We start from the raw sequence: 26,577 nt of genomic DNA, 5'->3' as shown, positions 1-26,577 counted from the left end.
GGATTACATTAACATATGTTTTTATATTGAACTATTTCTCATTTCTAAGATTAGCCTTGTTTGGTCTTGATGTGTTAGTTTTTTAATGCCATATTGAATTTTAGCACCTACTGTTATTATTTTTAGAATATTACATCTGTGACTGTGATCATAGAGAGATTGTTTTAGTTCCCTCCATCCCTTTCTTGTCCTTGCCTAGTTTGACACTGTGTTTTAAAGAAGGAGTAGGAAGCATTCTTGTCTTTTTCTGTACTCTGGAATAACTTATATATGTTATTTGAAGATTCGGAGCATTTTTTATTAAAACTGTCTGAATTCGGTACCTTTTTAGTTATAGCCCTTCCTATGTCTTACAAATTTTGTAACTTATGTTTTATTTAGAAAAATATTTTTTTCTAGATATCAAATGTACTGGTTTAAAGATGTACAGTGCTGTATTTTAAAATCTTCACAATTTTAGTTGTCACTTTTCCCATTCTTTCTTTTCTTTTTTCTTTCTATTTTTTTTTTTTTTTGAGACAGAGTCTTGCTCTGTTTCCCAGGCTGGAGTGCAGTGGCTTGATCTTGGCTCACTGCAACCTCCGTCTCTCGGGTTCAAGAGATTCTCCTGCCTCAGCCTCCCGAGTAGCTGGGATTGCATGCACTTGCCATTGCACTTGGCTAATTTTTTTTTTTTTTTTTTTTTTTTTTTTGAGATTTTTAGTAGAGATGGGGTTTTGCCATGTTGCTCAGGCTGGTCTCGAACTTCTGACCTCAAGTTATCCGCCTGTCTCAGCCTCCCAAAGTGCTGGGATTACAGACATAAGCCACCATGCCCACCCTCGTTTTTCTCATTCTTAATGTTGTTTATGTCTTGGCAAACTCCTGACTTAATAAAAAAGATCAGACTGGCCAAAGGTTGGTTTGTTTTATTAGGCTTTTCATAGAAGTAGGTTTTTGTTTAATTGTTCAAACTTATTGTTTTCTAGTTTTTCTATTTAATGTCTGCTATTAACTGCATTGATCCCTTCTCTCTTTTTTTCTTGTCTCTTTTGTTTTCTCTAGCTTTACTTTATTGGTTGTTTTATTCATTTTTAGTCATTGTTATGTTAAAATAAATACATTTAAAGGTCTAAATTTTCTTGTTGATGCTCTGACCAAATTTAATTGCTTTGAAATGTAGTATATTTATTATCATTCATTTTTTACTGATTTAAGCATTTTTAGACTTTTTAACTTTTTGTACATTTTTAGGAAAATAGATTTTTCTATTCATTCCTCCCTTTCTCATTCTCTCTCTTCAACTGATTTTCTTTCTTCCTTATTTTCCTCCTGCTGCCATTGAACTTAAAACACCATTGATTGGAAGAAACCTTATTGATATACTACTAAAAAAGAAAAAAATGCACTGAATTAAACTATGATTGAATGCCTTCTTATTCCGAATTTTTATTTTATGCTTATTGAAAGAGCTGGAGAAGTTTTAATTCTGGCACTTAAAAAAAAATCTTACCTGAAAATTTCAGTAAATGGTTTCTAGGTAACAATTAGGGCTCATCCTTCATTGTTTCTTCTTCAGATGGTCCTTAAGTTGTTTGTTGGTGACTCATGCCATTGAGTAAACTCTGCAAATTGAGCAAAATAAAAAGTTTGCTGAGACACAGGCAATAACAACTATATTGCATTCATTGCCTGGGTAATCGTAAATGAATGCTGTTGTTCCAGTATCAAAGATGAAAAGAATTGTATGTCTTAGAGTTGATGAAATATAATATACTCTGATGTTAATTTTATTCAGTTTTGAGGAAAGGATGTAATATGATTTCAGCTTTCTGGAAATTTTTGAGATTTTCTCTTTGTCTCATACATTGTCAGTTTTTGTGAGTAGGCCATTTGTGTTTAAAAAGCATGTGTAGCATGAGTTCATTGGGCATGCTATTTAATTGTGTTATATCCTTTATAGATTTACTTTTTTGGCCAATTCCATTTGTTAATTTTTGAAAGGAGTAAGCAAAACCCTTCAAGATTTTGTGAAATTTTCTGTTTCTTCTTTGATGTTTGTCAATTTTTGCTTTTAATAATGTATCCTATTGTTAGGTGTGCAAATGTTGAATACACATTTCTTGAATTATGTTAAACGTGATTTTACATTGATATATCTGATTCCTTTATTGATATTTGCAGTATAAATAACAAAATATCAAAAGTATAAATAAACATTTATTTTCAGACTTTCTGGATTTTTGGTATTTATTGTTCTTAGTTTGTATTTGGGAAGCAGTATAAATTTGATTTTCTTTGTTTTAAAAACAGATTTTACATTTTTGATAAGCATTTCAACACATCATGGACATGTGATTATTGATATGGTTAGATGTACTTCTCTTTTACCATTTTGTTTCTTGTGTGTGAAGCATTGAACAGATTAGATACACTTCTTGCCTTCCTGGATCTTATAGTATAATGAGCGTTGTTTTAAAAGAATACCTTATTTTTATCTATTATATTATAAGTAAAAAGTACTTATTGTATACTGGCTTCAAAAACAAACGTTCTCTCATTCTTTATTTGTCGTTCTCTGAGGATGGTGTTATCCTTATTTAAGGATGGGGGAGTTAACAATATGAAGTTACAAAATGGCAGTTTGGGGTCCAGAGTCATTCCTCATTTCACTAAATGCATGAAATAAAACTTTTATATAGTTACTCAGGAAAAACTCCATTGAACCTATTTTAATCATATTTTAGGTTTGTTTTTAGTGTGCTATCCTATATGTAAAAGTATTCCCATCTGTACTTAATTCCTTTTCCTCCTTGTCTGACATTTTGCCTGGACCAGAGAGAGAATAATTTCTAAATTAATCATAGTTTCTACCCTCATGGAGTTTGACTTTGATTTAGAATCTAAATCAAAGCTTGGGTTGCCCAAGATAAAGACAATTTTGTCTCAGAACATATCTAAGAGCATTTTCTCTGACCCATTTTCTTTGCCTTTGCCCTTCAATTGGCTAACTTCTTTCATTCTCTACTCATGTCTTACTTAGAAGTAACTTCTTCCAGAGACCTTTCTGAAATCTCTAGACCTCATTAGGTTTCGCCTGCTGTGCCCTTGAACATCATCCAGCACTATTCTTAAAATACTACACAGCAGACTTTACTGTAATCAGTGACATGTCTGGTTTTTTTCCATTTGCATCTGTTTCATTTACTCCTGTGTTCTTAGTGACTAGTGTTGTGCCTGGAACATATGGGCTCAAAAAGTACATGATGAATGATGAAGGCTAACTTCTGCTTTGTATCCTCAGCAATTATAACCTAGCATGCAATGAAAGCTTAATAACAGAACCTGAACTGTTGTTATAAATTACTACAGCAAGGTTCTTGAATGTATTATAAAACCTGTACTTCCTCAATAATTCAGGCCTGATATTGGGGCACAAATGCTCATGTTCATTGGCTTTTACTGAATGATTAAATGTTTCAGTTTTATACATCTTATAGTACACTCCAATAAAGAATAAAAATGTGAATAGTAACTACATGCTTTTAAAAAATCATATGTAGTTTATGATATAAGCAGAAAAAGCATTAAGAAGAAGATATTTACTTGTGGACAAATCGAGCTTCGCATATTTAAAAGAATAACAGCATGAAATGTTGAATATTTGTTTAAACTTATATCTGGATATATTTATCTTAATTTTTAATTTTGAAGATGTTTCTGTTAATTTATGAAGCATATTTGCTCAAATAGATTCAGGAGTTCTAGAAACCTGAAAATTATTTTTTCTGAATATGGACATAAAGATAAGTCCAGTGATTAATTTTACTAGCAGAATATATTTGTGGTACTTTTATCTCATACAAAATAAATATTTTTTATTTGCATTTGCACTTGGAAAATATGGGATAATTGACATTATAATTGCATTGATTAAATACGTGTGGTTTTCTAAGTTAAAGTATAAGGATATATTCAATGAAGAGGAAATGAGACACTTAACAAATTATGGACATGTATTCTTTTTAATACATAGAAATATTTAAAATAAAACAGAGCTGAGAGGGAAAAATAATGATTCAATTGTGTTTAAAATTAGGGGGTGGGGAGGCATGCCACTACATACACTGAAAAATCCACCCACTTGTCTTTTATTTGCTCTGTTCAGAAGGTAATGGTGACTTTGAAGTGGGAAAATATTGATTTATTATGTTATAGCCAGAGGGTTATTAATACATTTTTCCTTTTCTTTTCTAGCACACTGATTTATGTCAGTACATGGACAAACACCCTGGGGGGCTGCATCCAGATAATGTGAAGGTAGGCAAAGATCTTTTTAAGCCAAAGGTTAGCACTCTTGATGTGTATTTTTTGAACTGAAGTCTAGCATCTCTACCATAACATATTTAAATTTTTAAAATTTTTTGTGTAAAGAGAAGGGATATTGAGGTGGACCACAGTCATTGCTTCAGTTGAGTTGTTGGAAACCGTGTTTTAACATTAAATATTTTTACTGGGGTATTAATATTTAGATCTCGTATTTTCTTGCTGGAGAAACATTTGCTAATAATGAGTGAAAACCACTGGAATCTTAGTTTTTAGCACTTCAAAGTAGAGGGGAGTCTCAGTTCTAGCTTGGAACCCATACTGATGTACCAGTTGGTTTCAACATAAAGCATCATTATGATGCAAAACAATGTTATGGTGAGTTCACAGTGCATGTCTTTTTATTTCTATGTACAAGCATATTCTACTTCCTGCTACTCTTTTTCCTTTCTTTTTAGTAGAAATTTTACTACCAAGTGTCAAAAGAACTACGATTTCCTAAAATTTGACCTCACAATCATCTTGGGAAATTATTCCAAAATTTCAAGCTTCAAACAGGAAACTCTTTCTTTGTATATGCAATAGAATTAAAAGAGATCAAAGTTATATTTGATATGGCTTAATTGTGTGCTTACATTGTGTAACTCAAATGACTACATTTCATAATCCTGAGAACTCATTGAGTATTACAGATGTATTTGAAGTAAACTTATTCATCTCGATTTCTTCCCATTTGTTATAAGAAACCCTATTAGTAATAAACTAAGAGGTCTTCACTTTATTCCATAGTCTAATCACCTGGGAAACTTTATATGTATATGTATAAATGTGACAAGTTAATAGAGGCTTTTATAGTGGTCAGTTACACTGTATAATTTTAAAATGTAGGAACTTACAGGAACTCTGTCAAAACATTGTTAAATAAATAATGGAATCGATATAGAAATTATAGTCTGTTGATTTTTTCATATATCTTCTTTTTGTGTTTTATTAGATTGACTCTCCTTAAAGTTTTTTGGTTGTTCATTTTTCTTAAAAATCTCTAACCATTAACATATAGTTTATTAGTAGTTAGAATAGGTTAGAAAATTTAATGGATGAAAATACCTGTTTTATTAATCTTGTCTATGTTCAATTCCAGCTCTAAATATTAGTATTATAACATGAACATAATTTTTTTAACATTAAAATCTCAAATTCTCTCATTTATACATTCGCATGTTCTCTTCTTAGGGTTTATTGGTTTTGAAATCAATAGTACAATACATCTTCATTCTTGTTTCCCACTCTATCCCTGAGAATGTGTCAATCACCCAGCTAGTGAGACCGTTGGCCCCGGGGAGCTCAGAAGTCTACCAGCCACAGTGGAAATGAGCAGATCCTCTGAGCTAACTTTGACTTCCTGACTTTCACATTCAGTGATACAATTGAGATTAAATAACTGATTGAACCTTTCCCACAGTCATGACATCACTGGGCTTTTATTATCCCTGTTTAGTTTCTCACCAGTCATCTGTGTGTCATTAGTTATCAGCAACTGTTGGTGGAAAATTTTGTTGTTGAAAAAAAGAAATCCTCTTTCCACAAAGCTTCGCTGTGGTCTCTGTCCTCAGGCCACTGACATTGATGAATTTTGTCCCATTTTTACTATACATTCTGCTTCTTCCATTACATTTTATTTTCCCTTATCTCCTAATGGTCATGGAGAGATGGGTCTCAAGGTTACTGTTTCTCAGTAACTGGGCTGTGCCTCTAGAAACTGTCTCACCAGCTCTTATTCAAGCTTTGTGTGCTTTTCTTTCATCATATGGTCATTCATCATACTTCAAATACTTACTGTTTGCTCCTCATTCCAAGTCCAGGTTGCACCATGGTGATAAACAGGTTTAACACTGCAGGACTTGGTGCCTCCTAGGACATGGTGAGAAACTTAATGATGAGTGAAATGTGTAGTCAGTGTAGAAATAATGTCACAGAAATTATATGTGACACTTACAGTGAGCCTGGGTATTTATATACAGCAGGAACTTTTCCTACTTAGAAGTTGTTTAACATGGTCACAGATAGATGACTTACTACATTTTTGTTTCTAAAAAAATGTGATGTGATTTACCTCTTCTTATTTTTTAAAATACCTTAAAAGCAGCAAAATGTATTCATCTATGAGGATTCCTTTCCCCGTAACTAGTGAAATCTTTGATTTGTTGAGGATCTTCTGAAATGTCCTGGACAGTCTCAGTTCTTGGCATATTTGTGAATACAAGAAACCTCAGTAATGAACTAAGAGGTCTTCACTTTATTCCATAGTAGAGTCACCTGGCAAGCTTTATATGTATATATATACACACACACACATATATATATTCTCACCTCCCAGAATCAGGATGTTTGCATAGTATAATACTGAGAATTTTAGCCAGAGTAATCAGCCAAGAGAAAAAAATGAAAAAAATCCAGATTTCAAAAGAAGTCCTCCGATCATCTCTCCTTGCAGACGAAGTAATCTTATGTATAGAAAAATCTAAAGACTCCACCAAAAAAAGTTACATAACTGATAAACTAATTCAGTAAAGTTGCAGGATACAAAATCAACATATAAAAATTCGTAGTATTTCTTCCCCAATAATGAGCTAGCTGAAAAAGAAATAAAACAATTTAATTTATAGCAGTTACTAAAAATTATGTAGGAATCAGTTTAACCAAGGAAGGTGAAAGATCTGTATAAGAAAACTGCAAAACAGTGACCAAAGAAATTGAAGAAGATACAAATGGAAAGACATCCTATGATCAGGATCAAAAAAATTAGTGTTATTAAAATACCATTCTACCAAAAGCAATCTACAGATTCAATACAATTCCTCAAAATAGCAATAACATTCTTCATGCAGTAGATAAACAATCCTAAAATTTATATGGAACCACAAAAGAACCCAAATAGCCAAAACAATACTGAGCAAAAAACAAAGCTGGAGACTTCATACTACGTGACTTCAAAATACACTACTAAGCTATAGTAACCAAAGCAACATGTTATGGATATAAAAAAGAGACACCTATGTGTCTGAACAGAAAAATGCTCAGAATAGAGAACCCCCAAATTAATCTGAACATCTATAGTCAACTGATATTTGACAGAGGTGTCAAGGACATACTTTGGGGAAATAACATTCTCTTCAATAACTGGTGCTGGAAAAACTGGAAATCCACGTGCAGAAGAATGAAACAACACCTTTATTTTTCACCATATACAAAAATCAACTTCAGATGGATTAAAGGCTTTAACATAAGACCCAAAACTGTTGAACTCATGCAAGAAAACATGGGAGAAACACTTCAGGGCTTTGGTCTAGGAAAAGATTGTACGGCTAAAACCTCAAAAGCACAGGCAACAAAAAGAAAAATAATAGATAAATGGGACTATATTAAACTAATAGGCTTCTGCAAAGCAAAGGAAACAGGAGCAAAGATACAAGCTGTTGAAGAGAAGAAAATATTTGCAAACTCTTCATCTGATGAGGGACTAATATTTAGATTATAAAAGGAATTCAAACAACACAACAGCAAAAGAAACAAACTCGTTAAAAAGTAGGACCTGAAAAAACCTGAAAAAACCTGTCTTGGAAGAAGACATACAAATGGTGCATAGGTAGTAAAACATGCTCAACATGACTAATTATCAGAGAAGTAAAAATCAAAACCACAATGAAATTCCATCTTACCCCAGTTAGAATGGCTATCATCAAAAAGACAAAACATAATGTTAGTGAAGATGTGGAGAAAAGGGAAGTCATACACTATGGGAATATAAATTAGTACAGTTATTATGGAGAACCTATGGAGGTTTCTTAAAAAACTATAAGTTAAACTATCATATGATCCATCAGTCCTACTAATGCGTGTTTATCCAAAAGAAAGGAAATTTCTGCACCACCATGTTCATTGAAGCACTATTCACAATCGCAAAGATAGGGAATCAATCTAAGTGTCCATCAACAAATTGATAGATAAAGAAAATGCAGTACATACATACAATGGAAGATTATTCAGCCATAAAAATGAATGAAATCCTGTCATCTGCAATAGTATGGATGGAACTGAAGGTTATTATGTTAAGTGAAATAAGCCCCTCACAGAAAGACAAATAGGGTGTATTTATATTCATATATGTGAGCTAAAAAAGTTGATCTCATGGAGGTAGAAAGTAGAATGATAGTTACCAGAGGCTGGGAAGGATTTTGGGGTGGGGGATGAAGAGAGGTTGATTAACGAGTACAGACATACTGTTCGATAGAAGGAATATGTTCTAGTGTTGACAGCACAGTAATCTAACAATAGTTAACAACAGTACATTGCATATTTCAAAATAACTAAAAGAAAAGATTTGGAATGTTCCCAAGACGAAGAAATTATAAATATTTGAGGTCAGGGATATCCTAAATACCCATCATTATACATTGTATGATTGTATAAAAATACCCTGGGCTCCCCAAAATATGTACAAATATTATGTATCAATAAAAATATACTTTAAAAAGTATCTTTAAGTAGGAAATGTGGGCATTTGCTCAGACGCAAGGAGGAGAGGCCAAGATTTATCCCATGATCTGCAGCATCTCCTGACTCTCCCTATGTCCCTGCATTGCTTTACTCCCCAGCCCTGGGGACATGTATACTTGCCAGCAATCCTAGTCTCTTGTTCTTCCACAGCCCTGCAGCCTGCTGGCTTCCATTGCTCCTCAGTCTGCCAGCAGGGGAGCGGATGGTGACCCAGAATAAGGTGGGGGCTGTGTAGGTCAGGGAGAGGCAGGGGAGAGCTTGAGAGACAGGGCTTGGCATGGAGAGCTTCAGACAGCAAAATCATGCCTCAAGGAAAAGATTTTAAGAGTATTCTGTGAAGGATCTGATCATTCTAAGACAACAGACCTAAAGAATCCTAGAAACTCTCCAGTGAAGACCCCAGTTGACAAATGAGTAACTTGGAGGAAGCCAAGTTGCTTGCACTGATTGGATAGGGAAAGGTAGAGAAGGAAACTTTAAAAAATTATCATTAATAGTCTCAGAGAGAGAAAAGAAGATAATTCATCCATAAAACAAGAATGTCGTGTTATTTTTGAGAAGCAGAATTTAGTCAACACAAAGGAACTCTTGGAAATTAAAAATATAACAAATTAAAAACAACAATAAAATCATGGGAGATAAAATTGAAGAAATTTGCCAGAAAATAAACCAAAAAATACAAAGATGAAAAATGGGGAAGAAAGTATCAAAAAATCAGAGGTCTAATCTGGGGGATCCCACATCTGAATAAGTGAGGAAAAAAGAAAGGAGGGAATCATTAAAGTAATAACTATGAAACCATAATTCTTTCAAATGTATAGGATTGAGTTTTTAGATTAATGCCTAGATCATTTAAAAAAATAAGCTGAAAATAATGTTCATTATTGCAAAATTTCAGAACACTGGGTTCAAAGAAAAATCGATAAAAAAGGAAACGGGTTTACTCCACGGGGTCAAGAATTACAATGGCGTCAGATTTTCAACAGTAACACTGAAAGGGGGATGGCAGTGAAACAATAGCTTGAAAATTTGGACACAGAAGTATTTTCAGCCTAGAATTCTGTGCAAACTGTCAGTGAAGTATGAAGGTAAAATTACCATTTTCAGATACACAAGGAGTCGAAAATTTTGCCTGTGTTACATTCTTTCTCAGGAAGATACTTGAGGATATATTCCACTAATACTCAAGGAATATACCAAGGAAGAGAAGACAAAGAAACCAGGTAACAAAATCTACCACAGGAGAGAGGGGAAGGAAATTCCCAGGATAAAGAAGAAGAGAATCCTAGGATGACAATTATGCATCAGGCTGGGAAAGTAACTTGCTAAGCCAGCAGGCCAGAAGTCTCCAGGGGAGATTTCATAAAGGAGATAAAATTGTTAGTTAGAATACCAAATGTGTTTAAGTAGACTTAAAAGATGGGAAAAGAATTTGGTGTTGAATTAGTAGTGACCACAAAGAAAACTAAACAAAGGAAAACGAACTGACAAACAAAAGAACTAGATAATTACTAACATCAGGAAAAACAAATTTTTATGCAGGGGAAAGAAAGGTATTCATAGTAAACTTTATAGCTCAGCTGTAAATAACATTTACATGGTCATAATAATTTAAACATTGAATGTTGATGTAATTTAAAACAAAACAAAACAAAAAATACCTCTTTAAGTGATAATGCTGTAGCCAAGCTCATTCCAGGACCAGCGTCCTGGATCAATGGTTCATTCCAGCCCCTGACATTTCTTAGAAAGTAAACATCAGGTTCACTGAGATGATGGAGTGTGTTAAAGGGCTTTTTGACTCTTTGTCCAGTGTTCTTTTCCCTGAGCTACATGATTAATACATTAAGTTACTGTAATTAGCTTGATTATTTGTGACTTTTGAAACACTAAGTCACATAGGTTCATCATCATTTTCATATTGAAGATAATAGAGGTACTTTCTCCAAGGGTATGGAAAGTTAAAAAATAGATGTAGCTTGTTAAAGCCTTGTGTTCTGGCATCTGAATTGCCGTGCATGGAAGCAGACAACCCTTATTACCATGTTGGTTTCTATGGGAGGCCACTCATCTAATTATGCATTGGGTTTTCCTCACTGTTTGCTTAGAGACAAGGGTCTCCTCCAGAGTTGCTTTAGGATCTGAACTGCAGGTGAAATTATTCTCAAAAAATTCTGACTATGACATAGTGACAGATGTCTCATGGGTATTTCTGTTTGATATATAAACATTTTTTCATGTGGTGATGTTTATTGTCACTTAAATCTATGAATATAAAAATGAAGAACATACAAATAATATTTACTAAGTTAACGGCTGTTCATAATGCTATGCTAGATATTAGTTTTTTTTTAAGTTGATCTTCCCATCATCTTAGATTGTTGGGAAAATATAGACAAAAAACCTCAGCTGAGCTAAAATAAGACATTGTAATAGTTCTTTATAAATTTATGGAGATAGGAAAACCAGGTGAGATAAACTATTATCTTTAAAAGAGCATGTCCTTTTAGTAACACAGAAGCTCTATGTTTGCTAAACACTTCACAGATTATTAAATGTTCAGAATGTGATTAATACTTAATTTTCATTATGGTGAACAATAGGAAAACACAGTGATCAAATCATTTTGCTTCCAAATTTAGCAATTTTTATTTTTAGTTTCATCATTCTGCAGCATGACAGTATATATAAACATTTTAAACATTTATCTAGGATTCTAAAACTGTACATATTTTTCTTTGTTGATATTTTATATATAATTGTGTATTGTAAAAATGTGGATATCCTGCACTTAAGAATTATGGAGATTGTTCCTTAGTGAGACTTGGGTAGAATTTCAGGCATTACAATGGTAATGTATCCTGGAAGAATAAAGGGGAGAAAAAAAGAACAAATGGAACTACACATAGCTCCTGATTTCATAGTAAAACAAGATAATTTTGTACTAATTCTCAGCAAAACATCTGTGAAAGTTTTATTTTTCTTGATGCGTATTTCTCGTAAGCACTGGAATAGACTCATTTTAAAAAGCCAGCGTTAACTAAATTTCTAGACTCACTTTGCTACTTTAATTGCCTATAAAATGTGTCTGTTATCAGTATGGCATTCTGAAATAAATATTCACTAATAACAAATGGTTTATTTCTAAGCATAGTATCAATTTTTGACAAAGTAATTTTAGCAATTAACTAGAGGATGATTTAAAACCTGAATCAAAAGCCTGAGGACATTGGCCCTGTTATAAATATTTATGATGATTAAAGGCATTGCAACCAGTTTGTAGATGGTGATAATTGGTATGTGGGAAACTGGTTAGAATATTTTTGGAAAGGTAGTTAAATTCCCCACTCCCTTTAAAGACCATTCACTGTGAATTATATTGGGTTTGAGCTATCATAGTTGAATATAGAACTTGTATTAATTCTTGATTTTATAATTCTCAGTGGTTTACAGATTGACCATTGCATTTTCATAAATGACTATAATGGTCTAAATTTCATTCTTTATTCAGTTTTTCATGTGTTCTTTAAAAATTGATAAGCATGAGAGACTGAAAATTAAGATTCATGAAAAAAATTAATTGATGCCATCTCCAGCTGATATCCAGAAATATAGATGTTTGAATCTTATTACCGTGATGAGATTGAATCTTCCTGTGTTTTTATGTAATGTACTTCCATTTCTGTTATCATAATGACTTTTCTAGAAGGTTCCCTGCAAAAACACATTTGCCGTTTTTTTGTGAACAATTGAAAATGACCAAAGTAATTTTGAACTTCCTGCCTTATTCTCTGAAGTATCCGAAATCCTATTGGCATAAAGCTGATTCTTATTTTTCCTTTCAATAGATATACTAATTTAAAGGATAGGAGGTTTATTATGGTTGAAAACTTGCTATTTTTCTTTAATAGACCAGAGAACAGGCAGGTGTATAACAGACAGAGTAATGCTAGGCTGAATTAAGATTGTATTATACAGATGGCACTGAGAATTGATTTCTAAATGAGACTTTCTAATGGTCAGATAGAAAACCAAGTGACATCTGATTTTCTCCATATTCTTCATTAGAGCTTCTCATTTAGCTCCTAATAATTTACTACTACACAACTGTGAATATTATAGAGCCTTTCCTCATTCTGTATTTTAATTAAGAAATATGATTATTTCATGAGGCCGTTAAAGAATATTTTAAAAATTTGACACCAAGTCTCAGTGTCTGTCCAGGCTTTTTTTGAATGTTTTCATCCTATTTTTATTATAATAAAATAATCTTCCATATCTAGAAAGTGGAGGACTAATGATAAAAGAAAATGAAATTCCACATGTCAGCTCATATTGTGTTAGACATTCAGAGGGGATCTGAGTAGTGAATTTTCTGGTTAAGATATGGGGCCTGCATTTTGTTGTTTAGAACATGTCTTTTGCATCCTCAGGATCATCCGCTGATTTGCTCGTAACAATTTGGATCCAGCAAAGGAATTAAGGCCAGCTAATTAAACAGTACACTCTTTCCTAGAGATCCTTTAAAACCCAGATTGAAAAGAAATCACCCCAAAGAATGATGAAATGCAGACAATGATTGAAAGTGTTACATGGTGCTTTAATTGTAAGTTACCCAACTTGGGAGTTCCCATTAAGAATAGGGGAAACACCCTTCTGGGCTTTACAGTCGTCGCCTTGCCTCTCTCCAGTTTAAGATGGATCTGCACACGACCCCTTTGTTTCCGTGTTTTCCAAGACAGACATGAGACCCCGGAGGGAAATAAGTTCAAGTAGTAGAGTATACACATATTGTCTTGGATAGGCACAACATTCCTGTGTCCAGCCAGTACAGCTCATAGGTATTTTCTCATTCCTGTATAAATTTCTGTTACTTCAGACCCCCCTGAGAGGATGGAGAAAGAGGTTTGTTGGTCATACGTATCTAAATTCACAAGTTGTTAAATGTTACATCCTATTTGAAATTAGTTTTTCTTTAGTATAGCTTGTTTTTGTGATTTACTCCAAGGCCTTTAAGCTCAAGATCTATCACCTTTGTCAATTTTTCTATCCACATCTCTCTCTTTTTAGTTATACTAGCCTTCTCAGTTGATATTAAGATAATTCATTTTGATTTATGTCTAAGATGTTACTTTTGTCAGAAAATCCATTTAAACTCAATATTGATTCGTTTTCATTGTGTATAAAAAAGAATGGCCCTGTAGTTGGGAGAGAGTAGCATAAGTTCCCAAATGAAGTTGAGTAGGAAGAACTACTGACTCTCCATTTCCCAATTTGGATTTTGTGCTATTTCTGTATAGTTCAGAAAGCACTTAACAGTCAGGTCAGCCCTATAATTCTGACAGACAGAAACTTGACAATGACAGAATAAGATTATGTTATTTGACTTTCTTAGAACAGTTCTTTCAGTTTTTCTCTTGGAAAATTATGTTAGATAGCTATTAAATCCAACAGCTTGTCTTTAACAGTTTCTGCTCACCTAGGGAATATTTCTAATACTAATTTTAGGCAGATGCCCACCTTTATTAGGAAGACCCAGCCCCCCTGCAACATGCTTCACGGTATATACAAAGCCCAATAACTTGGAAACCTACTTACTGTACTAGATCTTCTTTTACAGAACTTGACAAAACAAAGATCAGTCACACTAGCCTCACTTGACTCATTATAAATCTCCCAGCTCTAGATCCCATGGCTTTAAACTGCCTGCTCATTGTGGGCACCTCCATACCGGGAACACCACCTTGCTTGGTATCCACCATTGCCTTGAAGTAGAAAGAGAGTGTGGAATGGAAGGCCAACTTCCTTGGTAAGCTAAGCAGTTATTTCCCCAGCAGCTTGCCCACGAACCTGAAATTCTCATTTTTTGAGTTATTTCTCTCCAGAAAGTTCTCATCTTTAGGAAAAGCATATTAATGTTCAAAGATCTTAAAGAATGTAAATTAAATTGTTACATTATCTAGAAATGACAAAGCATGTTACTTATGTCAGAGCCTTAGGGATTGTAACTAAAAAAGCAGAAAGAAGAATGGAAGAACTCAAAACAGGGCAAAACAGTGGCAAGACAAATTCCTCCTGCTACTCAGATTTTCCAAGAACTGGATCTGTAAAATATACAGATTGCAAAAAAATACACATGAAAGGACTGATGCCTTAGCATGAATGCTTGTGTCTTATACCATCCCAGTAGCACACTTAACACTGTCAAGTATGTCCAAAGTGACACATAAATTGTACTGTAATATTGAATAGCTAGGATTTTATTTCTGTCTTTTTTTATATCTCTGTGTAACCCTCTAAATATTCTTTAAAAATTCAGTACTTTGAATTGCAGTGATGCTTTGTAAAATAAAACTATTTGGGTGTACATTGCATTACAAATTAGGATTTAATATTTGCATTAGCTGTTTTGAAACTCAACTAAATGGAATGAATCATGATGAATCATTTCATGGCTTTTAAAAATTGAAGACCTAGTATTGCAGTTAAACCATTATCTGATGCATATTACAAAATATTTTGACATTGACTGCATATAATTGGGATTTTAACTAATTATTTTTAACTTCTAGGAAGTTGGATATATGGGTAGTTTAAGGTTGTGCAGTCTATGGGTTTTTAAATGATACAGTGTTAAATATGGAACATACTACTTGAAGTATTTATTATTCATGTATAACTTTCATTTATCTACCAGTGTCATATTTTGTAGCTTTAGGTTCACATAGTATATAGCTATTTTAATTAAACAGTGTGCTCACCTTTTTGGATAGCAGCCCTCTTAATTGTAGTGTCAGAGTAAGACAAAAATGGGTTCAAATATTAGCACTCTGTCTTACTTACTATGTGTTCCTTTGGCCAATTCACTTAATTCCTCTTTTAAAAAAAAACTTTTAAGTTCAGGGATACATGTGCACGATGTGCAGGTTTGTTACATAGGTAAAGGCATGTCATGGGGGTTGGTTTTGCCGATTATTTCATCACTCAGGTATTAAGCCTTGTATCCATTGGTTATTTTTCCTGATCCTCTCCCTTCCCTCACTCTCCACCCTCTGGTAGGCCACAGTGTGTGTTGTTCCCCTCTATGTGCCCATGTGTTCTCATCATTTACCTCCCAAGTATAAGTGAGAAGATGTGGTATTTGTTTTTCTCTTGCTATGTTACTTTGCTGAGGCAATTCGCTTATCCGAGGCTTTCTTTTTCTGTGAAATAGAGATAGTAATATATACCTGTTAGAGGTGTTGTGAGGGTTAAATTATCGAATGTATGTAATACACTTAGCAAAATGTCTATTGTAGTAAGCACTCAATAAATGGTAGTGATTCAACTCCAGTTGTTTAATTTATAACATCCCTTCCATTTCTGTTATTCATAAAATAACGGAATGATCTAATTTAACAATGTGAAATGGTTAACAAAGATATCTAAGACTCAACCTACCATATTTAAGATGAGAAACCTGAGTTATAGAGTATCAAACATGACAAAAGAGTAGCATAATTATCTTCTTCGTAAGACATTACTGCTGTGTTCTAAATGGTAGGACCCATTGCTAATGACTCCTATTAGTAGATTTCTTAATCTTCTGTAAGCCCTGAGAGACCCTGCACATTCCTTAAAAGAAGTTGACACAAGCCCTGAAAAATCTACAAGATATTCACCGCGCTTCATCTCAGATTAAATTGATCCGCATATATTAAATAATCTGTGTATTTCTGACTATTCACGGAGCGTGACACCTCTAGACGCTGAGAAAAAGAGCATCCGACCTCACCTATTTAGACTTCGGTGAGAGGGATTGGTTATAATGCTTCTTTCTTACTGCAAGTGTCAGTAGTTCTGAGCAATAAACATAACATTGAATCCAATAGTGTGTGCTTTATGTCAACTTACTTTAAAAGTTGTGATAAAATACCATTAATTAATTAATTTATTTATTTTACCTACCTAAATTGTGATGAGTTTCAGAAGGGAATAGAGGAAGCGTTAAGGGATACTCCCAAGAAGTATATGCCATGGCACTGAGAATATGCTGCTTCCTGCTGGGGATGCCAAGACAACTGGCTAAAGATAGATCGGCTGCTGGCAAAAGTGTCCCTGTTCATCATTTCATTACTATTTAAGACATTTTCTCGTTGGATTTTTATTACAGAAAATGAACATATTCAAACTGGAATATAAATCTTCAGTGATCCTACTGATGGATTTGGGATGAATCTCCTTTTATAAAGATGGAATAGAATATCTTGAAATGGCAAAATATTCTTAGGAAGATCTTATGGCTACTATAGTAGAAAGATAAAGAGTTTCAAATATATTAATTCATCTAGTTCAGCACATGAAGTTGTCTTCTCTCATGTTATCTATTTCTAAGATTTTGAATGTCAAAAACAGAAATTCAAGAATCGTGCTCATTATACTATATGCTAATTGAGGCTTTTACAAACTTTGATTCACTTAATAATACAAGCACTTTGATTGTATTGGGTGTATAACTATTCATCCATGCATTTATTCAGCATCAACCATATTGAAGATAATGAGGTGTGGTGGAAAATTCACAAGGGCTTTGTGATGATTGGATGACTATGTTTCTTATGTCTTTAGAGCTTTAGTTTTCTCATTTGTTTAAACAAAAGGAAAAATACAGGATGGTAGATGGAAAGGATTAAGTAATTTGTTGGGGGTTTTTTGTTTTGTTTTGTTTATTCGTTTATTTGTTTTTGAGGCAGAGTCTCACTGGGTCGCTCAGACTGGAATGCAGTGGTGCGATCTCCGTTCACTGCAATCTCCACCTCTCGGGCTCAAGCGATCTTCCCACCTCAGCCTCCCGAGTAGCTAGGACTACAGGCACACACCACCATGCCTGGCTAATTTTTTGTATTTTTTTTAGTAGAGATATAGTATTTGTCATGTTTGGGGCTTAATTTGTCATGTATACACTTAGAATTTGAGTGTATAGTGGCATTTTTTTCTCTAGTACTGCTTTTTAAATCTCCTTTAATATGGCATCGTATTTGAATAGCTTCTACATTAGCATGAGGATTATATATTTTCACTAATTAGTAAAGGTATTAAGGAATAGTTCTTTGGAACTGCTTGATTTACCTACGTCTGCCCTTAGCTTCTCGAGAATTCCATTCCAAGGCGCCTGTTATTTGTTTTTATCTGCTGCCATCCAGATGTCTCTAAATTCAGGTCAGTGCTCACATTACTGGTGTAGGAGTGCCACCTATTACCCAAGTATATAAAGATAGTTAAAGCAGACAGCTTAGATAAGTATCATACTGTGATAGACATATGCAGAGACTGCCCTGGGAGCATGGAGAAGGAGCACCTCACACAGACCTGAAGGGGTACAAGGGCTTGCAGGGGTGGTCAGGGAAGGAAGGCTCTAGGGAGAAGCAGTTCCTGAGGACAGACCTAGGAATGCATGGAAAATAGCAGGCAAAGGGAAGAGAGGGCTTTTCTGGCCACGGAGAGGCAAGGATAATAGCTCACGCCTGTAATCCCAGCACTTTGGGAGGCTGAGGCGGGCAGATCGTGTCAGGAGATCAAGACCATCCTGGCTAACATGGTGAAACCCCGTCTCTACTAAAAATAATACAAAAAATTAGCTGGGCATGGTGACGGGAGCCTGTAGTCCCTGCTACTCAGGAGGCTGAGCTAGGAGAATGGCATGAACTCGGGAGGCGGAGGTTGCAGTGAGCTGAGGTTGCGCCACTGCACTCCAAAAAGTACAGGGTTGGAGAACAGCATGATGAGTGCTGAGGTGGGCAAGGTTTCTTGGAGCCGGGGAATATAGAGTAGCAATGCCTGAGCCCACATCCCCCAAAAAATAATGCCTGATCCCCTCTGTTGGAATCAGTTCTCAGCTCAGTGTCCTTGGAGGCCATGTTATTAGATGCCCAAATTTTTATTCTGTTCATTGGAGGAAGCAGTTCTCTAGCAATACTTTGTCTACTGATGTTGATTTCTGGCCAAGATGATGAGTGAGATGGTGAGATGGTTAAGAGCATAGAATTTGGAATCAGACTCTCTGGGTTTGAGTCCTGGCTCTGCCACTTAATTGCTGTGTGATCTTGAGAAACTGCACTCAGTTTCCTCATTACTAATATGGAGGTTAATAGTAGTACCTACTTCATTAAAATTGTTAGAACGTCAAATGAAATAATACTGTATAAACTGCATAGAATAGCAGTTGGCACGTAGTGTTATGTATTCATTAAATTAAAATGCATTGCCATGGTTAAACAGTTACATTCTGATAAGACTCTGCTAGATCCCAAAGATCAGGTAGCATTTTGCAGAATGGCAAACTGTTTCCTTTCAGAATCAACTTATTTTTAAAATTAAGTTTGTTATGTGGTTTGCTTTCGTGTTTTTATTTTGGTTTTTTAAAAGGCTTTGATAACACAAAGTGGCTTTATTTTTCCCTCTTTCCTTCTAAACTAAAGGAGTATGAATTTTCTTAGAAGTTGTAAGCTTTAGGCTTCAGGATGCAGGGAGTATTGGAAGTGAAGAATGAGGCTGGCAGCTGCTAGTGATGGTGTGAACTCAAATCTTTCTGTTTGTTGTACAAGAAGGGTTGAGAGGACAAATCCAGAGAGATGTTTGCATCCCGAGATTCTTGAGTTAGTCTTTTAATCTTGACCAGCACAGATCAGACTTCTACTTTCTGCTGCCTAGACTCTGGAAATAATCATCCCAAGCCTTTACTGCCCCGTACATATTGCCACATACAAAGATTTCGAGATTAATTAACTTTACTGTTATTTCAAGGTATCCCCTGTAATGAAATTCACTTGGCTTTCAAAGCCCCTGCTTAGTCAGAACGTTCCAGAAATGCCACCTTCCATGGCCCTCAGGAAGTTGCCAATCTTTTCGATTCAAGTATTTCAGAATCTTTCTATCATTCGTCTTTTACAACTCATTAAAATTGCCCTGAAACTGCCTTTGGTTACTAACTGGTTATATAGACTAGAATATTGGTGGCACTTAAAAGTAAGAACATTTGTTTTTGTTTTAGGAGATTGATTTAAAAAATGTCAATTAGGATTATTTTGGCAAGTAAATTGTTTAAAAATATTCTCTTTTTCATAAGAAGAATATTGGGAAGCCTAGTGCATCACACTTTTTTGTTATCAAAATAGAAACATTTGGTATGATCCAATATGAAACTTCACAGAAAAGGTTATTAATCACTTCTGAAATTATTTCTTGCAAAAGTATTACTCTCGAGTTCTTGACTTTCCTGTTTTCTGTGTTTCCTTTCCCTTTAGGATAGGTTTGCTCTGAAATTAGTGAAGGTGGTACATGTCTGTCTTTAAGCAGCAGCCTAATCTCTGTGACCATATGTGCAAAAGCAGTAGAATTATAATGCAGTATTAATTAGACAATATGATTGTTTTTGTTTTAATTATTTCAAATCATCTTATCTTTCCATTCCTTAAAGCATGTTAATGGATAAATTTATGGGTACCATGTTCATGTTGTTTCTATGGAATTAAATATGTGCATATTGATATAAACTTGGTAAACAGTTCTTTTTTTAATCTCTGTAATATTATGGATAGATTTCCTCTCCTTTCAAACATCGTTTTAGTCCTGAAGACTAAATCAGTTATAAAAAAATCGATTATTTACATTTTGCTTAAAGAACACTAATTGGAGCACAGATCTCTCTGGCTGAGGAAGTATCACTCTGGGGTTGATATAATAGGTTGTTAGAAATTCCTAGATTTACTTCTAAATGAATTAGGAGTTTACATACTAAAATCTCACATTCTGTTGAAATAATTTGGTAGAAAATTTGGTGATGGTTACCCATTTTCACTAAATATTAATACAAGTATTTAGCAGACTGTCTGTAGAAACTGGCATTTATCTGTGTTCTGATTTTAACCTTTGTCTCCTTATTTTTCAGTTGTTTTTATTTCAGTTGCTGCGAGGGCTGTCTTACATCCACCAGCGTTATATTTTGCACAGAGACCTGAAACCACAGAACCTTCTGATCAGTGACACGGGGGAGTTAAAGCTGGCAGATTTCGGTAGGAAAGCAGTTAATTACCAGTCTATTTTGTCACACTGTGAGAATGCCAGGCAGATGGTGGCACTGCATTTGTTTAGGTGCACTTCTTCTGTCATCATAGATCATGGTAATTTTTTTTTCTGGAATAAAGGGTTTTTTTCTTTTTTTTAATGATAGCATAAAATATAATGCTTTGTGGAGTTTTATAAAATTCAGACTGCTTGTTAGAGTCTTTAATAATAAACATAAATCAGATCTTGTTAATATATATTTCCAAAGGAAAAGTCGGTAAAATTTTGAACATAAAATATATGCTTCAGTGAAAATCTATTTTTTGAAACTTTTATTATGAAAATGTCAAATATACTCAAAAGTAAAAAAAAATATAATGAACTTCAATTACTCATCACCCAGCTTCAACAATTACTAATATTTTGCCAAACTTGGAGAAACCTAAATTTAAATCTGTGGACCTTTTCAGAGGGTTGCAGGATATATACAATAATGTACATTGCCCTGAGGCTTTAATAACTAGAAATCTAGATATAGTGTTAACCTTTCCAGAATTGACTGCTGTTTCAAGTATTTTCAATATCAGTGCAAAAATAGATACTTATTACTATTTAAAAGTTGAGGTTCTGGAGTGAGCATTATAAGTCATTCCTTCCTTAGAAGTCTTGAGATTGTCTTCTTCCAGCATAGAAGCTTTCCTCCAAACACCATGTTTGAGCATCCAAAGGGAAGCAAAACCATTGCATGCTCCTTGCTAGCTCCCCTTCTCTTGATCAAGTCTGACGTTTCTGCATTGCCCAGGCTGTCTGTCACACTAGAGATTGTGTTGAGTTGATTCTGAGCACCACAGGATGCATGATGGCAGCATAACGTGTTGACATTGCATTGCCTCAATTATTTTTGAATACATATTCTGATTAGAAATTTGTTCCATTAAGAATGGAATGAAAATATTACCCTTGGGACATAAAGATGCCTGAGGTTGAGATGGCTTTTGCTGAAATATGATTATCTTTTCCCTCTCCACCCCCCCATTAAATAAAAGAAGGCAGGAAATGTTTATTTCTTATTTCAAGGTTAGTAGACTGTTGAATATCTTTGGAATGAATCTACTTTGTTGGGTTTTATAAATTCTTTTATTCGAAAAATGAAATAAAACAAAAGTTAGTATGACTAGTTGAGTAGTGATATAGGTTATAAAACTTTGTCATTTCCTACTTTGATAAAAATGATGAAATTCTGTGCACATTAGTTTGTGTGTATCATTTATTGCCAGATTTTAACATTAGAATTACACTAGGTGGCTGGGTATAAAATCTTTTTATAATAGGGTAGAAAATAATGGGAGAGTAGTGGGTGGAGGAGAGAAGGTTTGCAGTTTCTCAAATTCAAGATTATTGGCTTTACTGTGAAAATATTTTGTAGTTGGTCAGTGTCAGGAAATGAAAAAGGATTTATAATGATTTTCTTATGGTGTGTTAATATACTGTAAGACATATGTTGAAATACATTATTGAGCATTAATTGTATGAACATGCACTTGTTGTATATTTATAAAAAGCATTTTTATAAATTTTGTCTGTATAACCAAGGATACAATAGGATTGTATGTTTGTGCTTACTAGGGATTCTTTTTAAATTTTATGCTGATGTTTTCATTGTAGTAGGTAAGTTTATCTTAAAAGATTCTTATGGATCTTTACTTTTAAACTGACATTTTGAAATATCAGGTTCAAAAACAAATTGAAATATAATTTTTTAAAATTTAGACTTTTTTTAGAAAATTAGAAAATTTACAAAGTATAAACAACTCAGAGATGACAAATGATACATTTTTCTCGTTTATTTTCCCAGTAGCTTTCTCCTGTTCCTTTCTCTTATTTCTTGCTTCACTTGCATATCACATAGCCTCAAAAATAGAAATATACTATTTTGTAAGCATTTTTCAAATAATATGTCATGAACATTTTCTTATGTTATTAAGATTGACAAAATCATTTGTAACAGCTTAGATTTTTTCCGTTAATGGCCAAACCTAGTCTCTATTCAGTCCCTTATTAATGAGCATTTTAGCTCTTTCTAATTTTTCACTATTATGCTCAGTCCTGTACTGAACATCCTTGTAGAGATAGCTATTGATACAGCAATTGCAGTGCTGAGTGTTTTAAAGCATTTGATTCTTATGACCAGACTGCTGTGCAGAAGGATCGTGCCCATGCACTTCTCCTCAGAGGCATGGACTGAATCGTCCAGCTTGGAACATGCACTTGGCATGTATCCTGTGCACAGAGTGTAGTAAGCAAGATTCATTCACCAACTGACAAGTTCCCCCAATTAACTGTGTGATTTTTTTTGTCTTTTAATTTAAGACATGCAATTAACTGTGATTTACTGTGTTTGGGCATGTTTGTGTGTCTGAGATGAAGGAAACACACCGAAAACTGTAGAGAAGTTAGACAGTCAGAATAGGATGGTTCCAGGCAGCAAAACAATTAAAAACACAAGGTCTTAATTCAGTATTTGATGTGTGAAGAGCTTTAAAAATGGTTTCTTTGTCTTACCTTTTTTCCTTGTGTGAACAAAACCATAAAATTTTGACTAAAAGAGACAAATACAAAGCATGATTGTAGTTCTCATATTGTAAATGATACTACTTTTATTAGAAAAATATATGAGGGAAAAGACTAAAATTTATTGAGTTTATTCTATGTGTTAAACACTTAGAAATTCTTGCTTCGTTGTCTCTTCAAGCTAGGAATGTATACTAACCTGTACTTTTGAGAGAGATGAGATTCAGAGAGGGTTAGAATCTTGCCCAGGCTTGGACATACAGGTTGCTGGTTGCAAAGCTGGAATTCAGATGCTTGATTCATATCCTTCAATCTCAGGTGGCCCAGGGCCTTTATATTTATTTATACATATAGATATTTTCTCTTACATGGCTGCCTAAGCTAGGAAATTATTGATTGTTTTTGTATGCTATTTTCTATATATGACAAATATGACACCCATGCTATGTAAATAGATTACACTGGTACAAAAATATGCATCACATAATTTAAAGAACACTTTGTCATTTGACTAATTCAGTAGTAATGAGTGAGTTCAACCTTAGTAGACTTTACCTGCTGGATGAGGTAAGCCAGATGATAGTGAATTTGGAGACCCTTCAGCTTTAAACAGTATACAGCTCTGAATTCCAGGTGGTCAAAATGCGGCAACCATTTTTTTTTCTTGTAAGCAAAGTCGTATTTAAACCCTTACTTGAGCCTTATTTTCTATATGCATTTTGAATAAGTAAATTACACATGATTTAGAATCACTATGGCTTTCCTAATGCAGAGGTTTGCTCTGCCTGGATATAATAAAATGATAAAATTATATGGAGGCATTCAGACTCATTTCCTAAAAGATGGTTCATCTTTACATAATTTACCAGAAAAGATTTCAAATCCCTTATATAGCCTGTGTCTTCACCACCTTGTTGCTCCTTGTATACTGTGGTGCAGCCAAACCCCAAACTTCTTTCCACTAGAGGCTTTCAGTTTGCCTTTCCTTTTGCTTGGGATGCTCGTCCTTCTGCCTCTCATGCGGCTGCCTTTTTCTCACCATAGAGGTTATAGTTCATGTCACCTCTTCAAAGGGGCCCCCTTTCTGAAAATAGAATCTTTCCCATTATTATCTTCTAGTCTAATTTCTTCAGTAACACTTCTACGGCTCTGACATTATTTTTTTCATTTGTTTATCTATTTAGTTTTTGCTTAAACTGCTTGATTGGAAGTTCCGTGAAGGCGGGAACTTGACCTGTTTTGCTCACTGTTGTTTGCACTATCTCTAGAACCATGCTTAGCACATAGATGTTCAGTAAATATTGATTGAATGAATAAAAAATATACATGACTAAATGGAGTATTAGTCTAAAGACCAAGACCCACCTGAATTTACTAATTTCTGTCTGATTAGTTTTGACAAACTTAACAGTTTGTAAAATAATTTTCTTTTCCTCAGTGCTGTCCTGGCCATGCATGATGAAGAGTGTAGATGGAATTAGATGGCTTTAGATAGTGTTAAAGCTTCAGAATTGCTCTGAGGCTCTTACACATAGACCCAACACACTCACGTGGTATTTACTATGTAATATCAGGCTGCCAAAATAAACACCACTCAGTGAATGTAAACATATATAAGATGCATAGGATTTGAAGTTTCTACTCTGTAACCTCTAAATGATTGTCTAAATGTACTGCTCTTGAGAGCAAAGTGTGTTAACATTGAGTTAAGAGAACTTAGCTCTTTCCCTAACTAGCTTGTGACTTTCAAGCCTTCATTTATCCCCCTCTGAGCCTTATACTTCTTGACTGAAAAACAAGAGCTTGAACATATACTTTCTAAGGTCGTTTTAGGGCTGGCTTTTTATGTTGTACATTTCTGAAATTGTTAACTTATTTTCTAATGACCAGATATTTGCTGGTGGGTAAAAAAAAAATTTGTCCATTAAACCTGGGATCAATGCTATAACATCCCTCCCTAGAATCTAATTTTTGATTCCATCTTTTGGAAATTTAAATAGATGAGAACCTTGCTTTTATAATAAGCATTGAGAGCACATTAAAGGAAAATTATTGAAGCAAGACAAATAAATGCATAAATAAATTTACCGAGAAATTAAGGTCATTTGCAGTATAATAGTATGCAAACTTAAAGGTATTTTTCCATATAAACGAGATTGAAGCAAAATGGATGTGTCTGTAGAATTTCTGCAAGATGATATTGGTGTCTTCCATATTTCTCAGCCATTCTTTCACTATTTTCAAGGGTCGTGGTCTAACTATACCAAAAGACAACGAGATTAAAGTTGCCCCTGAGAATGACAGACAGCGAGAATTCTATAATATAAGCATTTAAGGACTTAGCTTATTTTATTGACTGTCCTGGTGGAGAAACAAAGTTAAAAATCTCTGTGGTTATAATAGAATAAAATCACATTGGTTTCTTTCCCATCAGAGGTCTAAAATTTTACCTTCCTAATGTTGATAGTTTCCTCTTCCAGGCTGGTCCTTGTCTAAATTTGAGAGAGGAAATCATTGTAAATCATGTTTTAGATTAATTTGAAAAACAGACCAGAAATGTGACTCTGTAGAGGACATGGTAAGTTCATGGCTTGTCATATGCTTCTCTGAATTCACATAGGAATAGTAGTAAACAGAAAGAAATCACCTTCTTTCAGATGCAGAGTAGTGTGTCAGTTCGATAAATATAGTCTCTGGATAAAAGCCTGTTAGTCCTGAAGGTACAGACCTTTACCTGTGTTTTAAATCATTTACGCGCAGAATTCACCATTGAAGTTATCGTCATAAATTTAAGGTTAGATATAACTTAGCTCATTTGTTGTGGCCTGCAGAATTCCATTTTACTGTATCTTTCTTTTAGAATATATTTTTAATAGCAAAACAACTTTATTACCCAATGAAGCATCAATCTACTTCTAAAAGATCCTTTCAACATCTTAACACCTCAACAGTTTTAAGGCAGAGTTTAGGCAGTTGCTTTCATGTAGATGTGAAAGCAAAGAATGTATTTAGAATAATTGATAATATATGAACCAAAGAAAGGGTTTTTTTTTTCTCCCTAATTTCTCTAGGGAATGTCATTAAAACTTTGAATGCAAGTAT

The 26,577-nt window shown here is 34.2% G+C and overlaps 1 protein-coding gene across 8 annotated transcripts in view; it reads left to right on the top strand.

Annotated features, from left to right (window-relative positions):
- CDK14 (cyclin dependent kinase 14) overlaps positions 1-26,577 on the top strand; it is a 685,360-nt gene that overhangs the window by 300,067 nt on the left and 358,716 nt on the right. For all 8 annotated transcript variants that reach the window (XM_063636396.1, XM_055272770.1, XM_063636397.1 and 5 more), the window contains 2 exons: positions 4,237-4,299; positions 20,789-20,912. In XM_063636396.1, coding sequence (XP_063492466.1) covers positions 4,237-4,299; positions 20,789-20,912 — 187 coding nt within the window. The remainder of the gene's footprint in view (positions 1-4,236; positions 4,300-20,788; positions 20,913-26,577) is intronic.

This window comes from Symphalangus syndactylus, chromosome 3 (genome assembly GCF_028878055.3).
Source record: "Symphalangus syndactylus isolate Jambi chromosome 3, NHGRI_mSymSyn1-v2.1_pri, whole genome shotgun sequence".
Taxonomy (NCBI): Eukaryota; Metazoa; Chordata; class Mammalia; order Primates; family Hylobatidae; genus Symphalangus; species Symphalangus syndactylus.
The sequence above is the reverse complement of the archived record's forward strand: the minus strand, read 5'-3'. Positions and strand labels throughout refer to the sequence as shown.